We start from the raw sequence: 21,752 nt of genomic DNA on the forward strand, positions 1-21,752 counted from the left end.
ATCCTAAGAAATGGGTTGTTTCTAGAACTTCCCAGAATCTGTAAAGCTTCAGTTAAAGTAACTGGAAATAGGATTGTCAAGAGAGTGTGTATTGTACTGTACCATGACGTACTGCTTTGTGCCATGATTATTTCTGTAGAAAGTAAAAATTTCCATTTACTGCCCAGTACTATTTCCCTTGTTAGTTATCTAATCACTGAGTCATGCTGTAGCTTGGACTTCAAGAAATAATGCAAAAACAATGTGTGGAATGCCCCAAAGAGACCGTAACAGGGTTAACTCACTTGGGAAAATCATGTCACTGGAGACCATGCAGTCATAGATGGAAGGGGCTTTGGAGGCCATCAGTCCAATCTCCTCATTTGACAAAAAAAAGAAACTGAGACTTAGAAAAGGGATTTGACCAGGATCATACAAGCAATTAGCATTAGGACTATACTTTGAAGCCAGGATCATTGATACCCAGAGTCATGTGGAAGGGATAACGAAGGTCATTGAGTCCAACCCCCTCATTTCACAGTTAAGGAACTTGAAGGATTTAAGTGACTTGCCTAGAGTCACACAACTAATGATTGAGAATTTGAACTCAGGCCTTCCTGACCCCAAACCCAGGGGTTTATTAAACAAGAATATTGATTAAACAAGATAATATCTGTATAGCACTTCGTGCTTTACACAGTGTCTAGCACAGAATAAGTGCTTAATAAAAACTTGTTCCCTTCTACTTGTTCCTTGTTGGACATGAATCCATATCCATGGAATTTCCATGGGATGATTTCCCCCCCGATTTGACTGTGAAGTCATTTGAGAACATTTCACACATTGTTTCTATACTATTTCTTGAAGGTCAGACTCTGCGATTGACTGATCACTTAATTAGCAATCAATCAGGACAGTAGTACTGAGTGATGGTGTCAGGAAGACTTGAGTTCAAATCCTATCCTAGTGATCTTGGACACTTAACATCCCTGGGTCTCACTTTCCTTCTTTGTAAAATAAGAATCTTGAATCAGATGATCTCTCAGTTCCCCCTCTTTCTAGATCTGTGGTCCCTGGTATCCTAAGCAAAGAAGAAAAGTATTATTGTACCCATTTTGCAGAAGTAAGGTTCTAAAGAGAAAAATGATTTGCTTGAGGTCCCATAGTGAGGATATTGGCCTGAGAAAAAATCCCCAAGTCCATCACTCTATCAGCTATCCAGACTTCCTTTGCAATGAGCTCCAAAACAGGCCCAGCCTGAGCAACCACCAGTCCCAAGCACCATGCCTGGAAACAGATAATCCTGCTTTATAAAGTCAATTCAGCCGCAGGCCTTTCTCCTTGGCCGGGCTGCTTCACTAGACGCTCTTTGCAAAGCAACAAAGGGCATCCATTCACATTGTTCTCTGTGCTTAGACTGTCTTCCCTCGGTGGTTTCATTTATTAAATTCTTGACCTCAGATTCAAATGAGATCTGCTCAAGAAGGCCTTCCCTGAGGCCCCCAACAGTAACTGTCATCCTCCCTCAGACCTCACAAAGCACTTTGCATTTTACCCTTGATGCAGTTTTCCTTTTATTATACATACATTATAGTCAGTGGTGTTTATGGCTTAGAGGCATCATGTCTCTCCCAGACATAGCATAGTGTCTTATTAAAGCCCACCATACATGCTTAATAAATGTTTGTTGAATCAGGAATAAAAAAGTAAGGCACTGAATATTTACTTTCATGATATTGTTTATTGTGGCCTGAGCTCAGAAATTAATTGAAAAAGATACTAATTCAGAACAATATTACAAACAACTACTGCTGGCAAGGATACTTTATATCTGTAGAATGTTTAAAATGATTTTTTCCCCTAAGAATTTTCATCCCTTAATCTCATCTGACTACCTAAGCATTTCCTTCTTTTTCTTTCATTGCTTCACCTTGTCCATCTCTTAAGATTTCAATTCCATTCAATCCAGGAAGCATTTATTATGTGCCATAATAATGGCATATACTCTGTGCCAGGCATTGCTCTAGGTACTAGACATGGAAAGAAAAAATTAAACCCTCCCTGCCCACAAGCAATCTACATTCTCCAAGAAGGAAACAACATGGATTCAGATAAATGTAAAAAATATGACTTATAAAAACAAAGTAACTTCAGCTGAGAGCACTTAATAAACAAATAGGAAAATCTAGACAAAATAATTTTTTGATCTGAACTTGTGATTTTCTTTGGGAATTTGTACTGGGACTTCACATGCCAGGGAGCAGTTGAACTTAACCTACTGTGTGTAATTTCAACTATGACTTCCCAGTAAGGAAATTCCCTCCACCTAGACAATATATAGTCTTAAGGAGACTGCGTTAAAAGGTATAGTGACTTATCCAGAGGGTCAGTGACTAAGGAATATGAAGACTGGAAAGGTAAGTAATGAAGGGCTCTGAAAGCCAAGAGCATTTTTATTTGCTTCTAGAGCCAATAGGGAGCCACTTGAGTTTATTGAGTAAGAGACGACCTGTACTTTAGGAAAGTCACTTTGGTGGCTGAATTAGTATGGACTGAAGTAGGGAGAGACTTGAGGCAAACAGACTCACAGCCCCACCTCCACCAGCAGCAGATGTGAGGTGATGAGATCCTGCATCGAGGTGGTGACAGTGTCTGAGGAAAATAGGAAGCTATTGGAGAAATGTTGCAGAGGTGAAACGGACAGGAGATTCTATAGAAGCGAAATGGACAAAAGATGTTATGGAAATGAAATAGGAGATTCTGTAGAAGCTTGAAATGGACAAGAGATGTTATTGGAAGTGAAATGGATAAAAGATGTTATGGAAGTGAAATAGACAGGAGATTCTGTAGGGGCAAAATTGACAAGAGATATTATGGAAGTGAAATGGATAGGAGATTCTATAGAAGCTTGAAATGGACAAGAAATGTTGCAGAGGTGAAATGGACAGGAGATTCTTACAGATGTGAAATTGACAAGAGATGTTGCAAAAGTGAAATCTACAGGCCTTGGCAATATCTTGAATATGGGAGGCGAGACAGTAAGGAGCCCAGGACGAGTCCTAGGTTGTGAGCCCAAAGGACTAGGAAATCCACAGTCATAGGGAAGGGAGGGGATGAGAAGATTTAGAGGAAGAGATATTAAGTTGTTTTGGACATACTGAAATTAAGATGTCTTCTGGACATTCATTTCATGATAACTGAAAGACTTGCAGATTTGAAATTGAAGGTCAACTTATTGTTCAGTCAGGAAAGGTAGATTTAAGAATCATCATCAGCATAGAGATGGTCATTTGATCTACGAGGGCTGGTTAGGTCACCAAGTGATGTAGTGTAGAGGAAGACAAGAAGAGGACCCTGAACAGAACTCCTGTGGTTAGAAGGCACAATCTAGAGGTGGATCCAGCAGGGAACAGTTGGAGAGGAAAGAGAAAGCCAGGAGAAGAGGTCAGGGAGAATGAGGATTGAGAAAAGGCCCTTGGATTTGGCTAGTGATTTTAGAGAGAGAAGTTTTGGTGGAATGATGAAGTCAGCAATCAGATTATAAGGAGTTAAGAGAGTGAGAAGAGAGAAAGTGGAGGCTCCTACCATAGTGCCAGCCTTTCAAAGTTTATCTCCAAAGGGCAGAGATGTAGGGTGATAATGGGCAGAAATGGGAGAGCAAATAAGATTCTTTTCAGGATGAGAAGACATGGGCATGTTTGAAGGCAGTGGGAAATGAGTCAAGGGAGAGAGAAAGATTGAAACCTAGATTTTAGCACACTGCCTGGCACAGCTGGCACTTAATAATGGTGCTTGATTGATTGACAGATTGATGTACCAGATCAGTGTCTTCTGAGTCCAAGATCAGTCTACTGTCTACTCAAGTACACTGCCTTTCAAATGCCTAAAGTATATACAGAGTATATCCAAAATCAGGTGGGGGTCAGAATATTAAATGCTAGGGGTGGGGAGAAGGTGGGCAATCGAGAAAGGCCTCTTGCAGAAGATGTCATATAAAATGAACTTTAAAGCAATCTCAGGATTCAGAGGCAGAGGTAAAGAGCGAGAGCATTCCAGTTCTGAGGCATAGAAGTGGGGGATGGAATATATGGAGAAGAACAAGTTTCCATCAGAGAATGAGCCAGGACAGAGAGAATTATCAAAACAAATCTGCTCCTTGATATGACACTTTTAACAGTCCTCGTACAAATGAAACAAGGATTTCTGCCCAAAAGTTCAGTCCTGGAGGCTTTCAGATATTTATAATTTCTCAGGCACATTAACTGCATAATTTTACATTGCTCTGATTTCTCTGCCCTTGACCAGACCTGGTTTGAATTTCACATATATTATAAATCCATAACAGTATTTCCCAGCTGGTGTGAAGGATGGGGGTGCTGGGTGACCCTTGACTGGAGCACCTGTCATTGTGTTTATTTTTAAACAGTTGGTAGGGCTGAGTGGGGAGCCCAGGTACTAGGAGGCAGAAATACAAAGATCATAGATTTAGCATTAGAATGTTAGCAGCCAGCAAATCTAATCTCATTTTTAAGATAAAGAAATTGAGGCACTGAGTTAGGTTACATGACCTGTCCAAAGTCACACAAGTAGGAGATAACTGAGACCAAATTTGAACCCACTGACTCATTCACAGCTTCAACATGTCAGAGATAAGCTCTTCTGAGAGAGAGAGAGAGAGAGAGAGAGAGACAAAGAGAGAGACAGAGACAGAGAGAGAAAGAGAAGACAGCCAGAGAGAGAGAGAGAGAGAGAGAGAGAGAGAGAGAGAGAGAGAGAGAGAGAGAGGAAATAGGCAGAACTTCTGTCTTCTCATGTTATGCTGTTAAAAACTGAGAGGAAAAAATCATCTGTTCTCAGCACCATTTTTGTTACAGAATGCTGAATGAGATTATGCTTAGAAGGCGGCTAGAGATCAGTATTATGCTACTTGGGGGGAAAAAGCCTTAAAGTCTTTGCTAAATTCCTTATTGTTTCTTTTGTTGTCGTTCTGTCACATCTCACTCTTCCTGATCCCATTTCGGATTTTCTCAGCAGTGATACTAGAATGATTGCCCATTTCCTTCTCTAGCTCATTTTACAGATGAGGAAACTGAGGCAAAGAGTGTTAAGTGATTTACTTAGGGTCACACAGCTAGTAAAGAGTCTAGTCTTCCTGATTACAGGTCCAGTGTTTTATCCACTGCACCACCCAGCAGTTTCTTTGTCCACCTACCCCTCAGCCTGAGACTCTGTGGGCTCAGCTCTTAATTAAAAGTGGGTGCTTTGACATCCCTGAATAACAATTAGCTAAAGCGGCCAGAGGACCCAGTGGTGAGTTTCATCTCATCCGGACAGACAGGAGGCAAGGGATAAAGGTTCCCCAGCATCCTCGACAAGGTGCCCACTCACATGCCCTCACCTTACCCATCGTGAGCTTCTAGCTTCGACTAAATGTGCAGGGCAGACTCTGCGGTTCCCCACGCCTCAGGATGGGGTTACAAGCTTAAACGACAGACAGACCGTGCTGTCATTGGGAGAGGGAGCTGCCTAGAATGGGAGGGGGGTGTCTCAGAGCCTAAAAGCTGTTCAGGTGCCATTCTCGTGGACTGGCACGAAGCTGTCTGCAGAAAATGACTTGATAGACAGGTAATGTATAGTAATGACTGTGTTGTCGAGGCTAGGGAAGGAAAGAGGAAATTTCCATTTCTGAAACTCCATTAGCCCATCCAGACAACTGGCATCTTCTTCCCAAGTCTTTTGTTCCTCACACATAAACCACAAAATCAGGGGAGAATTATGCATCTCTGGGTCATCAGCTAGACTGCTTTTCAGCTCACCTGATTTTGAGGGGGTTTCGAATTGAGGGCATCCTATTTGCACGAATTTTGGACCCTGTCCATCCCGACTCCCAGCTAGAGCAGCCATAAGCCTTTAGACACATGGACAAGCTGGAGAAAAGAAACCTAAATCTACATAATAACCTTCTTAAGGACACGCAGGGGCCGTGTCGGGGGTCAGTTAACAAACATTTAATAAACCCTACTATGTGCCAAGGGCTGAGGCTCCACATATGTCCTCTAGGTCAGCTGGCACATTGGGTTGCCCAAACAGACAAAGGACTGTTCCACTTTTGATGGATTTAACCCTGGCTGGGGTAGGACCTCCAGAGTCTTCGAGGCCTGTGCTCCCAGAGGCTGTAGAACAGCTCCTCACTTCTCACCAAAGATGAGGGAAAATAAATAGCCAAGAAAAGAAGAGCAAGAGTTAACAGCCACCCCTGACCTAGGTGTCTGGTTAAAGGGGGGAAGGGGAAGAGACTTTGGACTCAGCTGTAACCACTTATTTGAATCCAAACAATCAAGTTTTTATTAAGTGCCAACTGTATACCAGGCACCATGCTAAGATATAAATGTAGTTTGAAACAATCCCAAAATTAAATGTTATTTGGCTGACCCTTCCATTTGGGGATTTCTTGGCAGAGACACTAGAGTGTTTTGCCATTTTCCTCTCCAGCCCATTTTTACAGATGAGAAAACCGAGGCTGACAGAGTTGGATGATTGGCCCAAGGTCTCTCGACTAGTCATTGTTTGAGGTTGAATTTAAACTGAGGCATTCCAGACTCAGGCCCAAGGCTCTATCCATAGAGCCGTCAGCTGCCTCATTTGTAATTGAGTAAAATTTTTTTGATAGATTCATTTATTTTTTATTAAAGCTTTTTATTTTTAAAATATATGCCCGGACAATTTTTCAACATTGACCCTGACAAAACCTTCTATTCCAGACTTTTCCTTCCATCTCTCCACCCCGTCTCCTAGATGTCAAATAATCCAATATATGTTGAACATATTAAAATATGTTAAATCCAATATGTGCATACATATTTATACAATTATCTTGCACAAGAAAAATCAGATCAAAAAGGAAAAAAAAATGAGAAAGAAAAGAAAATGCGAGCGAACAATTACAAAATGAGAAAATACTATATTGTGATCCACACTCAGTTCCCATAATCCTCTCTCTGGGTGCAGATGGCTCTTCTCATCACGAGATCACTGGAACTAGTCTCAGTGATTGAGTAATTCTAAGAGAGGACACAAAAAGGATGCATATACTTCTGTAGATATAAGCATGCATATATTCAGCATAACTAGAAAGCTCGTAGGGACCGACCGAGAAGTCGTTATTTATGAGGGAGCGCGGGTGGGAGGGCACCAGCAGCGGATGCTGAAGATGGTTAAAAGGAAAGGGACTCTGAGGCAAGGGTGAGAAGGGACCGCCATCTGGTCATGGGGAGCAGACTGTGGGAAGGCAGGAGGCTGACGAGTGTCCAAAAAAATTGAAAAGGTAGTTTGGGGCAGGCTTGTTTGGGGCTTTCAAGACTACCAGGCCCGGAGTCAGGAACTCTCATCTTCCTGAGTTCAAGTGTGGCCTAAAATACTGACCTATTGTGTGACTCTGGACAAGGCACTTCATCTTGTCTGCCTCAGTTTCCTCATCTGTAAAATGAGCTGGAGAAAGAACTGGCAAGCCACTCTAGAATCTCTGCCAAGAACCTCCCTCCCCCCAAAAAGGGAAGACACAAAGAAGTGAATACAACCAAACAATAACAAAAGAAGCCATTCTGGCAGAATAATGAGTCAGAGTAGACAATAAAGAAATGCTTTAATTGAAATGAACTCATTATCTTTTGCCTCAAACCTTCCCCTGTCTGATTTCCTGATTTTTGTCAAAAAGCGTCAACCTCCACCATCCTTCTAGAGTCCTAGATTGGAAATCTCGCCATTTATCAGTCAACAGTCTATAAGTATTTATTAAGTACCAACTGTGTCAGTCAACAATTTATAAGCATTTATTAAGCACCCACTGTGTGAAGAAAGGTAAAAGACAGCGCCTATGCTGAAAGTTTATCCTCCCCCAACCCCAATCATTTAGAAAATCCTGCCATTTTGACTTTCACTGTCTTTTGCATCTAATTCCTTCTCTTCTCTCACTCAACAACCACTTTAATTCAGGTTCTCCCTCTTTACTTCTCACCTAGAATATTGCAATAGCCCCCATCAAGGCTCCCTCTTTCAGCCGCTCCCATCTATCCTCCCGCTGCAGCCAAAGTAATTTCCTTAATTCCAGTTCTGATCCGGTGACTTTCCTACCCAACTGCAGGGCTACAGAATGGCTTCTTTTGTTATTGTTTGAAGGGAGTTTCCCCACGTGAAGTTCCCCATACCAAGAAAACCACAAATCCAGTCCCGCTCCCTAACCCTATTATGTGTCAAGCATTGTATTTCTCATATAGGGACACAGAAAAACAATGTCCTAAAAAGTGGGAAAACCAGACATTGTTTGAGTTTTGTCCTTGCATCTCTGAGTGTGCCGGGGCATATATCTTCATTTCTTTTTCTCTTTCTTTTTTTCTTTTTCCTGAGGTAATTGGGGTTAAGTGACTTGCCCAGGGTCACACAGCCAGGAAGTGTTAAGTGTCTGAGGTCAGATTTGAACTCGGATCCTCCTGACTTCAGGGCTGGTGCCCTATCCACTGCACCACTTATGATTCTTTAAACTCATCTTCCATCTTACTCATCCCCTCGATTCTATCTGCAAAGTGAGAGAATTTGCCAACAATCTATTAAGTCATGTCCCTTCAGGAGGTCCCAATCAAGCCACCAACAATCAATCCACACTTAAGCTCTGTTCCAACCACTGCAATGAACACTGGGATCCATGGGAAACGCAAGAACAGCTATGTCAGGGCCCTTTCCTGTATCTGTACCCAAGTCATTTAAGCCCAGCTCAAAATCATTTTGTGCCTTGCCAATGGTTCTGATTTGTGACTCTACTTAAATTTGGGGTCACCCCCAGAAAGTTAACTTTTTTGGCACCAGGATCCTGAGGCAGGAAGACTCATCTTCCCGGGTTCAGATGTGACCTCAGACACTTTCTGGCAGTGTGACTGTTTGCCTCAGTTTCCTCATCTGTAAAATGAGCTGGAGAAGGAAATGGCAAAGCGCGTCAGGGCCTTTGCCGAGGGTCACAAAGAGTGGGAAATGACTGAAGGGAGGACATTCTAGGCACGGAGGCAGGACTGCACAGCCAATAGTCCAGTCCCTGGATCCTGAGAGGGAAGAAGGGGAGAGAACACATTAAATTAAATAAAGCTAAGTTGGGTCATAAATGTATAACCAAAGGGAACCTCAGATCGTATCGTAGGACCCTAATTTTTAGACTTGAAATGGAACTTAAAGGTTGCCCAATCCAGAAGTGTCAAATACACAACCCCCAACACTCAGAATGCCTCAAAGCTTAGAGCCCCCCTTTCTAGCAAAGTTTGACGCCAACCTTCTCATTTTATACTTGGGGAAACTGAGGCACGGAGCATGGAGATTTGCCCGAGATTACACAGGAACTAAATGACAGAGCTGGGATTGGATCCAGGTTCTTGGACCACAGATCCAAGGCCCTGGCGGTTTCATCAAAATCTCTGCCTCATGGGATTCTGGGGAGGGTCAGTGGCCTAGGGCAGTGGCTAGTTGTCGTGCAGAGTAAGGGTCTCTCCCTCTTGTCCCTGATCTGACGTTTCAGGAGCCAGAGGAAACCAGAGTGGAAGCTCCTGGAGGGCAGAAGCTCCTGCTTTTCCTCTGCCTCCCAGTCCAGAGAGTGCTGACAGCTGCGTCACTGGGATGTCGCCCCAGCTTGGCCCTCTCGGATCCCGCCATTCACATGGAGAACTTTTGGCTCACCAAGAGCTGCCATTTGTCCCTGAAAGCAGCAAAGGATTCTGCTGGATTCAGATTCTCCCCTTGGTGTTTACACAACCTCTCCCAGCTGATTCTTCACCTGTCAAAGGAGGGTGTTGGGAAATGTGACCTTAAAGGTCCCAGGCAGCTCCCAAATGCTGATTCCCCAGAAAGGGGCCCATGGGCCCCCAGGAAATGTAGCTCACAAGATCGGGGGAAGCAAAGCGGGGGGAGGGGGAGGCAGCAGACCGACAGGCCTATGAGTGCTCTGCTGAAGAATCATTTAGAATTCCCTGAGCACTCCTTAGCTGAGGGGCATCCAGGTTCCTTCAGGAGGTGGGCGCGTGACCAGAAATCCAGAAGTGCACGGGCTGTGAGGACTTCCATTCTCTAGTTTCTACCAAGGAAACACACTTGCCTCTGTGGAGATTTTCTTTTTTCATCTTGAACTTAAAAGAAGCACAAAAAGAGGATTTTATATAAAACTGTAAACTATCGCGTGATTGTTTTATGTATTAAATGGAACAAAATGATAACAAAATGGCCTGTTTGTGTCCCCTTTGAAATTTCTTTTCCTCAGAATTTGTAATGCTTTACTGATGCTTCTTTCTTTCTCTCTTTACCTTCCTTCTTTTCTTGCTTTCTTTTTCTTCTTTTCTTCCTTCCTTTCTTCCATTCTTTTTCTTTCCCTCCTATCTTTATTCCCTTCTTTCTTTCTTTTTTTAATTCTTTCTTTCTTTCTCTCCCTTCCTTCTTTTCTTTTTTTTTCTTCACCCACTAACACAACTAATAACACTTCAAGAGAAAGCGTTCTTTCAAGACCATAAAAATCCCAGAATTGTCCACAGTTTGGCCATTTAGCCAGAAATTTCAGAGCCTTAACTCCCTGCTGGTTTCCTAATGTGTTAACTGATTGGGGAATAGATGCATTCTTACATATATAAATATCTATAAATAGCTGTATATGTACAAATCACTTTCTATTTTCACTAAAATCCTCCCCCACAAGATTCTCCTGGGATCATTTGGGCTGTACTGTCCGTACAGCCTTTGTTGCCATAAAAAGATCCATGACTATGGCAACCATGTACATGTGCATTGCTACGTCTGTGTATGCGATAACCTTGCTGTGTAGCTAACATACGTGTGTGTAGACATATATGTATCTGCAGCTGGATTGTTATTGTTGTTGGGTCGTGTCTGATTCTTTGTGACTCCGTTTGGGGTTTTCTTGGCGAAGACACAGGAGCATTTTGCCATTTCCTTCTCTAGTTCATTTTACAAATAGGGAAACTGAGACAAATAGGATAAAGTGACTGGTCCAGGGTCACACAGCAAGTGACTCCGGCTGGATTTGAACTCAGGAGGAGGAGTATTCTTGACTCCACGTTCAGCACTCTGTGCACCGTGGGAGCACCTCATAGCCGACACATACATCCCTGTGTACACGTACGTACACGTCCATCGTTACCCACACACGTGGCAAACAATCCCAGGAGCCTGAAGGGCTGCCCGTGGAGACCCTGGCACTAGTTAACGGTGGAGGGATCCAGTTTGCTCCATATGAAACCCAGAGGTGGCTCAATCCAGGCTTGGCTCCCTCTCATTTTATTGTTCCTTTGACAAAAATAAATTAATTTTAGACTTTCCTTGTGAACTCATCTGCCTCTCATTATCTGGCCACTCCACCAGCGCCTGTGGGCACGGCTCCAGCGCCGCTTCCTCCACCAGACGTTTCCTGATGCTTCCATTCCCTAACATTCATTCCCCTCCTCCCGGCGTCCTCCGCGTGCTGTAGTTGCATGGGCGTTGTACCTCTCTCCTCGGGGCACTGTGAGCCCCTCTGGGAGGCGGGGGCTGCCCTGGCGGGAGCTTTCTGTTCCTCACCATCTCTCTCAATACCCAGCACACCACAGGGTAAACATTTGTCCACGGAGCAGATATTTTGTCCTTACCATGACTTCAGAGGTTAGCTCTTCTAATCCCCTTTGGTTATAGGGATGGGGAAACTGAGGCTCGGGGATGGGGCTTAGAGTCTTAGGGTCATAGAACTGGCAGAGTCTTGAGAGGCCATCTTGTCCACCCCCCTCATTTTAATAATGATTATTAATAATAAAAAATTTATCAATATTTTAATAATAAAATTATTTAATAATAATTTTAAAAATGGAAACTGAGTCTCAAGGAAGGGACACACAGTAGTGAGTGACAAACTTGGCCTTCAAAGCTAGGTCCTCCCACTCGAATATTCTTTCTAAAACACAGTGCTATTAGATCCAAGTTGAATCGGAAACTCATGATGTTTTGAACCAGAAACTATCCCCGCTCTGCTATTTACTTGCCACTCAGCCCTGGACAAGCCCCTGGCCCCTGGCGGGTCTTTCTCCTCTGTAGAAGGAGGCTCCCCAAACAAATGCTCTCTAAGGTTTTCTTCAGCTCTGAATCCTAAATGATCCCGAAAATAAGCCTGACACCTGATCAGTGACGGTCCAGGTCAAGGGTTGGCCGGTTGGCACCTGTGCCTCCAGCCGGCCTGCTCGTCCTGTGTTCTGACGGGCGTCTGCTACTTGGAGCGCCGGCCTCCGGGCCTTGGCCTTCTGAATGACCCGGTGCCCCCCCACTTCCTCCAGACAGGGGATGGACGCGGCCTAGAACAAGCGTCCGCTGCCCGTGGCCCTGCCCCCGGCTCTGGCCATGGACTAGGGAGGCTCGGCCACTGGGCCAGGGGCAGGACCATGGGCTGCTTGAAGAACCTACTATGGGCCCGACACTCACTTATGGGAGATCCAAAAATAAATAAGTGAATACACAGTCCTTACCTGAGAGAGCTTACGGTCTACTGGGGAGATGTCCACCCAAGGTCACTCAGCACACAGTGCCAGCATACAGTCAATGCCTAATTAATGCTTGTTTCCTTTCTTCAGCTGCCCACCACGGGAGCCTGGAAGCTTAGTCATTTGTTTATTTCCTATTTAAGTATGTAGATATTTGTTCTCAGGTTTTAAAAAAGCTCTTAAATGTATTTGACCAGCGAGATCGGGGTGGTCCACACCCTGACCCAACTTCCTTGCCTAGATGGACAGTGTAGCCCCGAGCTGGACAGACTCCCCCCCAACCAGTGCCTTAATAGCCCAGCCCTTGGTGGGGAGGGGAAGGAGCAGGGAAGGGGAGGAGAGGAAGGAGCAGGAGGGAGGGAGAGGGGGGGTCGGTCTGGCCAAGCCCTCCTGGCAACTTTAACAGGAACTCTTTAACAGGTGGTGCTAGTTCTAGGAGCGAGGAGCTCTGGTCATTTCTGAGGCCGCAGCGCCCTCTGGTGGCCCTGTAGTGTGTCAGCCTCGGGCTAGGGGGAGACCCGAACCAAACTGAACCCGGGAGCCCGATGTGTGAGTGGGAGCCCTGGGCTGGAACCCCTGGGAGATGGGAGGCATCTGGCCGTTCGCTCATTCCAGGCGGCCTGGTGATTCTCCCGGACAACTGCTCATCTCTATTAGAAAACTAAAGCTGTGTCTTCGTGCTCAGAAGGAACGTTTGTGGGCGGCCCCGGGCAGGGGGCAGATCGCCAGGGCCAGAGGCCCGGTTCTCGCCTCTTACAGGGAGTGAGACGGGGAAGCTCCCTTCAGCGAGGTTTCTTAAGCTGGGATCATGGGAGGGTTTCAGGGGGCCACGGACTTGGATGGGGGGAAAAAATCGCATCCTCATTTTCATTGACGCTAACTGAAATTTAGCATTTTCTCCAATTATTTGAAAGCATTATTCTGAAAGGGCTTCATCAAACTGCCAAAGGCCACCTCCAGAAAAGGGGGGTTTGTGCTCCAAGATCCTGAGCTGGAAAGAAGCACCTACTGTGTGCCAGGCACTTTTTCATTGATTGAAGCAAGTCCTGCTTCCACAGGAGCATTTGGAGAATTGACGTTTCTAAGTTTAAATTTTCTATTTAGAGGGATAATTAAGACAAATAAATGCAAAGTAATGAAATACAAGCTATTGAGGGGAGGAATGATCAAAAAAGATTTTGCACAGAAGGTGGCGTCTGAGGGGAGGCTGAGAAAGGAAGAGAGGGAGGGATCCCTGAAGACAGAGGCAAATTTCAGGAGTACAATTTTTTTTTTTTTGCAGATTTTCAGAACTTTTTAATTACTTTATTTATTTTAGCACACATTGCTTTATGAATCATGTTGGGAGAAAAAAATCAGAGCAAGGGGGAAAACCATGGGAGAGATTAAAAAAAAAAAAACAGAAAAAAAGAAGTGACCGTAGCATCATTCAGTCTCCTTAGATTTTTTTTCTGGGTGCAGATGACATTTTCTGTCCAAAGTCTATTGGGATTGCTTTGGATCACTGACCCACTGAGAGGAACCGAGTCTTTCATAGTTGATCATCGCCCATTCTTGCCGTTCTATTCCCGGTTCTGCTCGTTGCACTCAGCATCAATTAGTCAAACTCTTTCCAAGCCTTTCTAAAATCAGCTGGTTCATCATTATTTATAGAACAATAATATTGTTCTATATTGTTATTATTACCTTCGTGTACCACAACTCGGTCCCCCTGCTGATTAGCAATTGGACGATACTCTATTAATATACACCTGGAGAAAGAATGGCCCCGCCCACTCTCTGTACCAGTTGGATGTGTTGTATAGGAGATTGTGTAGAAGATTTGGTGGGTGGAGGGAGAGAGGCAGAGGCGCTGCTGCCGGATTTGTGTCGCGACTGCTCTCACTTCCTATCGCCATATTCCCCTTCACCTCCACAAAGAATAAAGATCAAGGCTTTTCCCTTATTCTGGCTCCGGCTGATTTTAATAGACTCTGGGGGTTCAACGCAGCCATCACTCAACAAGGCTAGAAAGAGGTTGGGGAAAGATTGAGAAGAGATTGAAAAGCCAAACAGGAATTTATGTTTGATTGTCTAAGGACAATTGGGAAACCCTGGGATTTCTGGAGAAGGGGACTAGTGATTAAACCTAAGAAAAGCCCCATCGCGGCAGCCTGAGGACGATGTGTTGAACTGGGAAGAGACTTGGGGCGGGAGACCAGTTAAGAGGCAATTTGTGTGGAAGTTCTGAGCAGAGGAGTGAGAGGTTTGAAGCCGAGACTGGGCACATGGAAATAGCATGATTTGGCACCGGGTTGGATTCGTGGAGTGACGAGTTAAAAGGTCACAAACTCAGGGGACTGGAAGGATGACGGTGCCGTTGAGAGAAGGAGAAGAATCTGGATTTGGAGACAAAGATAATGAGTTCGGCTCATTTGAGATGTCTCTGGGACGGCCACCGCTTGGAAACGGGTGAGATGGGAATGAAATTCAGGAGAGAAGCGGGGGAGGTATCGAAGCCTGGGTGTCGTCAATATGGCGATTGACAATCGTCAGCTGGTGGTATCGGAGGAGACCCCAAGAAATAATACGGAGAAAGAAGACCCCAGGATCTAGAATGGGCCTTCCGCAGTGACAGGGCGCCATCTTGGTGAACCGGCAGAGGAGTGATCAGAGGGAGGAAGAAAACCCGGAGAGAGTAATAGGAAATCCAGAGAGGGGGAAATGTCCACTGTAGCCAAGAGAAGCTGAGAGGGAGGGTACGTAAGGAGGAAAAAATGTCGGATTTGAGAATTAAAGCCATTGTTCGAGGACCCTTTACATCTGGAAGCTTTTCCTGTACCAATGAGTTTAAGAACGCAGTCTCGAACTGTAGATACTATAATTTAATCAGTATAAGGAACTTTAATGTGAAACCCCACCCCCTTACCAATGTAGATTGGGACCGGCTTTACATCTGAGTCTGAGAGTTAGCGAAAGCAAGGCTGCTTAGACTTTTTCCACTCGCGACCCCTTTTCACCCGAGAAATTTTTACATGACCCCAGATATGTACAAATCAAACATTTGCTGATAATTATTAACAATTTCCGTTACATGGCCCTATATGGTCACCACCCACGGTTTAAATAGGGCACTGAAAAGTCGAGTGGACTAGCCTCCCTTTCCCTTAATGCACACCCTGACAACTGATAGACCCAGAGCTTGAGCCCCAAGGTTAGAAGGTGCCGCTCCTACCAGGCCCCCCTCTCACTAAGGGATGAGATTTCCCCGCTCCGCCCTCCTCCATTCAGCAGCCAAAGGGATTTCCCTAGAGCACAAGAATTTTGAGGGGACCACATCACTACTCCCTTGCTCAAGAAGCTGCAGTGGATCCCTATGACTTCCAGGATCAAACAGACTCCTCTGGCTTTGAGAGAGCCCAACTGGAGCCTGCCTCCCCAGCCTTGGAATACACTTTGCCCCTTTGCATACTCTACAATCCATCTCCACTGGCTTTCTCATCCTCAGCATTCCCTCTCCTCTAAGTGCTTTTTCACAGGTTGCCCAGAGTGTGTCCCTTTTCACGTCTCCTTTTTAGAGCTCCTGGCCCTCAAAGCCCAGCTCATGCCGCCTCCTAGATCAGCTCTACCAGCTGCCAGGAGCCCCGCTCACACCCAGGACCCCAGATTTATTCTTCGTACATTCGTATCTGCTCATGTGTGTGTGTTCAGCATCCCCGGGAGAGGGGGAGCTCCCTGAGGGCAGGAACAGGCTCCTTTCTGCCTTTTTATGCCCAGCGCATAGCCCACAATGCCCTGCGTAGGTGACAGCTTAATAACCCCTCGTTCGTGCTTGGGATCGGTTTTGTTGGATTTGAGAAGGAATCGAGGGGGGTGGGAGGGAGCTCCTAGCATTGCACTTTTAGTGGTTGTACGGCGTCTATTCAAACAAACAAATGGATAAACGGTTAAATAAATGGATAAATAAATAAATGGATGCATGGGCTAATTGATTAATTAGTTAATTGATTAATCAAAGGCAGGCTTCTTTGCCTGGTATGTAGGACCTGGCCCTAAGCTGCTTTGACCCTTTTAAGCCTGTATCCCTCGCTGTCCTCCGTCCCATCCTGCGTCTTCCTGAACCTCGGCTCACGCCGTATTGTGCCCATTGAGTGTCACTTTCTTGCCCCCCAGCCCTTCCCAGTAACGGTCTAGTAGCCCGGCTCAGGGGCTGCCTCCTGTATGACACCTTCTCCCTCTCACAGTTTGTCATAGATCCCAGGAACTGTGGGTTGGAGGAGCCTTAGAGATGGCTCAGTCCAGACCATCGCCACCCCCATGCCCATTTCCCTCTCCAGCCCGTTTTACAGATGAGAAAACTGAGGCAAACAGGGTTAGGTGACTTGCCCAGGGTCCCACGGCTAAAATGTTAGGTGACCGGAGACCTTGAGGAGGCCGATCCGTGGCGTATGAGATGTGGTGGTGAGGCTGGGATGTAGGTGACGTCCGAGATTCCCCCTCCCCCACGTCCCCGGGTCTCTTTGGAGGCAGAGGACTTGGGGTCTCTCCCGGGCCTGCCGTTCTCTCAGGTTTGCATCGTGGCGTCCCCGAGGGTCCACAAGGATGCAGCCGAGTGGGTGAAACGTGGCCGTCCTGGGGGTAGCCTGGCGTCCTTCCCATCCGGGCCGGGGTGTGCGTCAGGTTGTTGGGGGGCGGCTGGCTTTCAGCGAGACCAGCCGGGAACTGGGGGAGCAAAGGGATGGGAGCAGCCGGGGTCCCAGCCTCCCTCAGAGAAGGGCAAGGAGGAGGCTGGGGGGGGGGCCCACGCAGACACGCTGACCGCGGCATCGTGGGCTTGTCTCCACAGGCCGCTGCGCCGACCTCCAGGTCCAGTTCTCCGAGGCCGTGTCCACCGTGGCCGAGCAGAAGCAGCTGATTTCCAGGCTGGAGCAGGACCTCAGCACCATCCAGTCCATCCAGCGCCCGGATGCCGAGGTCAGCTTTCCTCTTCTGGTTCGGGCTCTGGGGGTCTTAAGTAGCCTCTAGGTCCCACCCTTCTCTCTGGGCCCGGTCCCCTCATCCCGCCAGATCCAGTCTGACTCCCCTCCCACCAAGGCACTCCCCCCAACCACAGCTTGAGGATGAAATGCAAGCTCCTCCATGAAGCCCAATCTGATTACTACTACACGTTATCTCTTCTCACACTAGTCTAAATAAACTTAGGAGCTTCCCTGCCCTCAGAGAGCTTCCCTTCTGCAGGTAAATCCCAGCAGAGCTCCCCCTAGAGCCAGGGAAGAGTCCTGTTCTTAAGACTCCAACCCCACACTCCTACAAATATTCACCGAGCACCCAGGACACGTTCAGCCCCTCTGGCCCCCCCAGAGCTGCTCACAAATTTTATTCCCTTCCCATCCTCAGGGAGCATCGGAGCACCGTCTGGAGAAGATTCCTGAGCCCATTAAGGAAGCCACGGCCCTCTTTTACGGTAAGACCTTGAATGTTGAACAGGGCTCTCCCTCGGGAAATGCCAGGGAAAGGACAGTGATGACAACAGGAGCTGTGAGCAGGGATTCTCAGCTTCTCTGAGGCCCAAACACTCGACACACATTTATTAAGCACCATCTGTATGCCAGGCACTGTGTAAAACCCAAATCTCTGCCCTCAAGAAATTCACATTAAATTTACCAACGAGCCTATTGTGGATAGGTCCTATTAAGGACCTAGGACAGTGCCCTGGAGACAAGCACAGAGGAAATAGACTCGGTCCTCCTGGAGATTATATTCCATGAATCAGTCAACAACCAGCTGTTGAACACCTACTATGTGCAAGGCACTTAGACTATCAAGACAACAACTGAAACAGATCCAGCCCTCCAGGAGCTTCCGTCCTACCAGGACAAAGAATAGGAATACATATCAATATCTAATAAATATAAATTAGATTAATACACAGTAGGTCCAAGGATTGGTACTAACAGAAGCCCTGGCAAGACCAAGGCTAGTTAACCAGAGGGATGGAGAGAGGGCCAAGGATGAGTGATCTGAACGCTTAGTGGGCCTTCGAGGGCCAAAACCAGCTTGGGCTTAGTGGGCCTTCAGGTAAAGAACTAGCTTGGTGACTCCCCCCTTATAAGGAAAGATACAAAGTCCCAAGGAAGCACTTCCCTCCAGAGATGTGCTGGGAAATAGTCAACAAGCAACTCTCTGGCTACATATATGTCTATACGTATTATACACACACACACACACACACACGTGTGTGCACAATACACCTTTAAGCTTCATATACATTATTAACACTCTCTACAATCTTTTTTTTTTTGCTGAGGCAATTGGGGGTGACTTGTCCAGGATGTGTCTGAGGCTGGATTTGAACTCAGGTCCTCCTGACTCCAGGGCTGGGGCTCTGCCCACTGCACCACGTAGCTGCCCCATCATCATTTTAAACCTTGACAATGAGTCTCGAAGGCTTTTACTTTTTTTTTATTTTGCCCCTGCCTGGCCCTGGATCTGAAGGACACAGACTTGGGGAATCAGGGGGAGAGCTGGAAGGGCTTTCTCTCCATTTACAGAGGGGGGACTGAGTGACTGGCCCAGGTAGCAAGAGACTCTGAGTTCCAGGGCCATATGGGGGTCCAGGAGATGGTTCCTGGAGGTGAGACCCGAGTTTGGGGAGAGGAGGGGTTCTGGGAGCTGCACTCCCATCCCTGCCTCTCTCTCACCTGTGTGGGCAAGCCCCCCTCCTCCTTCCCTCTGCTCCAGCTTTCCGTGGACCCCCTCTCAGTGAATGTTCCTTTCTAGGGTACGCCCCGACTGCCAGCTCCGGGCTCCCAGAAGGCCAGGTGGACTCCCTGCTGTCCATCATCTCCAGCCAGAGGGAGCGCTTCCGAGTGAGGAACCAGGAGCTGGAGGCGGTAAGTCGATGCACCAGCGGCAGGTGGTCAGGAGAGGCTCAGGCTCCTGAACCCCGTGGGGTCATGGGAAGTCCCCCCAACAGTCCAGCTGAGGAGGGTCCGTTCCTGAATATTAGGGATCCCGTGGTAGAATCAGCTCAGAATCATCAAGACTTGGGCTCAGATCTCACCTCTGACACATACAAGCTGGGTGACCTGGCACTACTGAGAGATGGAGAAGGGGTCTGATTGCAGAGAAGAGGAAGTTTCCTTTCCCAGGGAAAGCCCAACTTCAGTGTCTGTCCTCAAATTAGAAAGAACATAAATGGGGCCTGTCCAAGCTTGTTTCAGGGGAATGTGGATGAGGGCATCCGCCAGTTGTTTGTTTAAAGCAAAGTCATTTAATAATCAGTCAATAAGCATTTATTAAGCACCTACTGTATGCAGGCACTCTGTCTGCTAAATATGGGGGGTTCGGTGAGAGGTCCTTAAGGTGCATCTGTTCTGAAAGGCTCCCTGGCATTGTATAATCACTCCTTCTCTGCCCCCCTCCCAGGAGAGCCGCCTGACCCAGCACACTATCCAGGCCCTCCAGAGCGAGCTGGACAACCTCCGAGCCGACAACATCAAGCTGTACGAGAAAATCAAGTTCCTCCAGAGCTACCCCAGTCACGTGAGTGCCCCCCTCCCAGCCCCCCACCAAACCAGGGCTGGCCAGGTAGCCGGGGGGAGCCCAAGGGGGTGAGGTGGAGAGGACCGCCGTCCAGGACCATGCGGAACCCAGCTGCCCCGGCCTGTCTGCCCTCCTCTGAGCGCGGGGTCCTTCCGAAAAATGCTCCGATGGCTGTATCCGTGTGGTGGGTCTCCCTGGGGATCCTCAGAAGAGTCCCCAGGGGTCCCGGGCACAAAAAGCCTTAAGGACTCAGAGCTTCAGCGGGAGAGATTTCCAGTCATTCTGTTAATCCTGTGGCTTCAGCCTGCTTTACCCAAACCCAGCAGAGAGAGAATTCTCCCTTTTCTGCAAAAACAGGAAACCTGGCCGGCCTTAGGAGTGCGGTTCAGAGCCATTTACTGATGAGTGACAGAAGGATTCAAATCCCAGTTATGATTCATTCTAGAGAGCCAATTAACCCTTTCAAACCAAGCCAAGCCAATCAGCACTTATTAGGCTCTTACTGTATACAGGGCATCATGCCAAGCTCTGAGAATACAAACAAAAGCAGAAAGAACAGACTCTGTTCTCACAAAGCTTACATTCTTTTTCTTTTCTTTGAAAGAACAAAATAGCAATTTATTTGTTTTTTAGCTTTTTTATTTTCAAAACAGGGGCCTAGATCATTTTCAACATTCACCCTCACCAAACTCTGTGTTCCAAGGTTTTTCTCCCTCCCTTCTCCCCAGCTCTTCCCTTGGGCAGCAAGAAATCCGATATAGGTTAAACAGGAGCAATTCAAGCAGCTTTTATTCTAGTGAAGGGAGACCCACAGGAAAGGAAGGTGGAAAGACCAGGGGAGGGGGAGGCCATTCTGCAGCCAGGATGGAGGAAGTCAGGAGAGCGTCCTGGAAGGCCGTAAACATGGGCCCAGGGTCCTGGAAGGCCATAAACGTGGGCCTAGGGTCCTAGAAGGCCGTAAACATGGGCCCGGGGTCCTGGAAGGCCATAAACGTGGGCCTAGGGTCCTGGAAAGCTGCAAACATGGGCCGAGGGTCCTGGAAGGCTGCAAACATGGGCCGAGGGTCCTGGCAGGCTGCAAACATGGGCCGAGGGTCCTGGCAGGCTGCATACATGGGCCCAGGGTCCTGGAAGGTCGCAAACATGGGCTAAGGGTCCTGGCAGGCTGCAAACATAGGCAGAGGGTCCTGAAAGGCCATAAACATGGGCCCAGAGTCCTGGAAGGCCATAAACATGGCTGACCTGAGTGTCCTCCTTAAAACAGAGGAAGAGGCCAAAGGGCAGAGGAGGGTTCCAGAGTGAGTGAAATTTCAGGCTGAAGAGCTCTCTGTGGCACGTGTGGCTCAAGCTTTAGTCTTAGTCTTCTCATCCATAAAATGGGTATGAAAATGTTCCAGTTTGTCAAGTTCATACTAAGGAGAAAAAAAATTGTTTTAATAAAATGAAGAGCTTGGGGGAATTAGATGCACAGTGGATAGAGCACCAGCCTTGAAGTCAGGAGGACCCGAGTTCAAATCCAGCCTCAGACGCTTAACACTTCCTAGCCGTGTAACTCTGGGAGAGTCGCGATTGCCTCGCAAAAATTAAAACTCAAATAAAATGAAGACGCTGGATCAGGTCCGAAGCGGTGGCCACACTCCGACCACAAATTCACAGTCTTTGGGATGTTTTTATTTACTCTGTTAAATGTTTCGCGTTTATAAT

At 46.9% G+C, this 21,752-nt stretch overlaps 1 protein-coding gene across 2 annotated transcripts in view; it reads left to right on the forward strand.

The window, feature by feature from the left end:
* The window catches only part of CUX1 (cut like homeobox 1), a 382,812-nt gene that overhangs the window by 343,891 nt on the left and 17,169 nt on the right, over positions 1–21,752 (forward strand). For both annotated transcript variants that reach the window (XM_051991864.1, XM_051991865.1), the window contains exons 15-18: positions 17,350–17,477; positions 17,901–17,967; positions 19,284–19,396; positions 19,932–20,048. In XM_051991864.1, coding sequence (XP_051847824.1) covers positions 17,350–17,477; positions 17,901–17,967; positions 19,284–19,396; positions 19,932–20,048 — 425 coding nt within the window. The remainder of the gene's footprint in view (positions 1–17,349; positions 17,478–17,900; positions 17,968–19,283; positions 19,397–19,931; positions 20,049–21,752) is intronic.

Source organism: Antechinus flavipes, chromosome 4 (assembly GCF_016432865.1).
Source record: "Antechinus flavipes isolate AdamAnt ecotype Samford, QLD, Australia chromosome 4, AdamAnt_v2, whole genome shotgun sequence".
In the NCBI taxonomy this organism is placed as follows: Eukaryota; Metazoa; Chordata; class Mammalia; order Dasyuromorphia; family Dasyuridae; genus Antechinus; species Antechinus flavipes.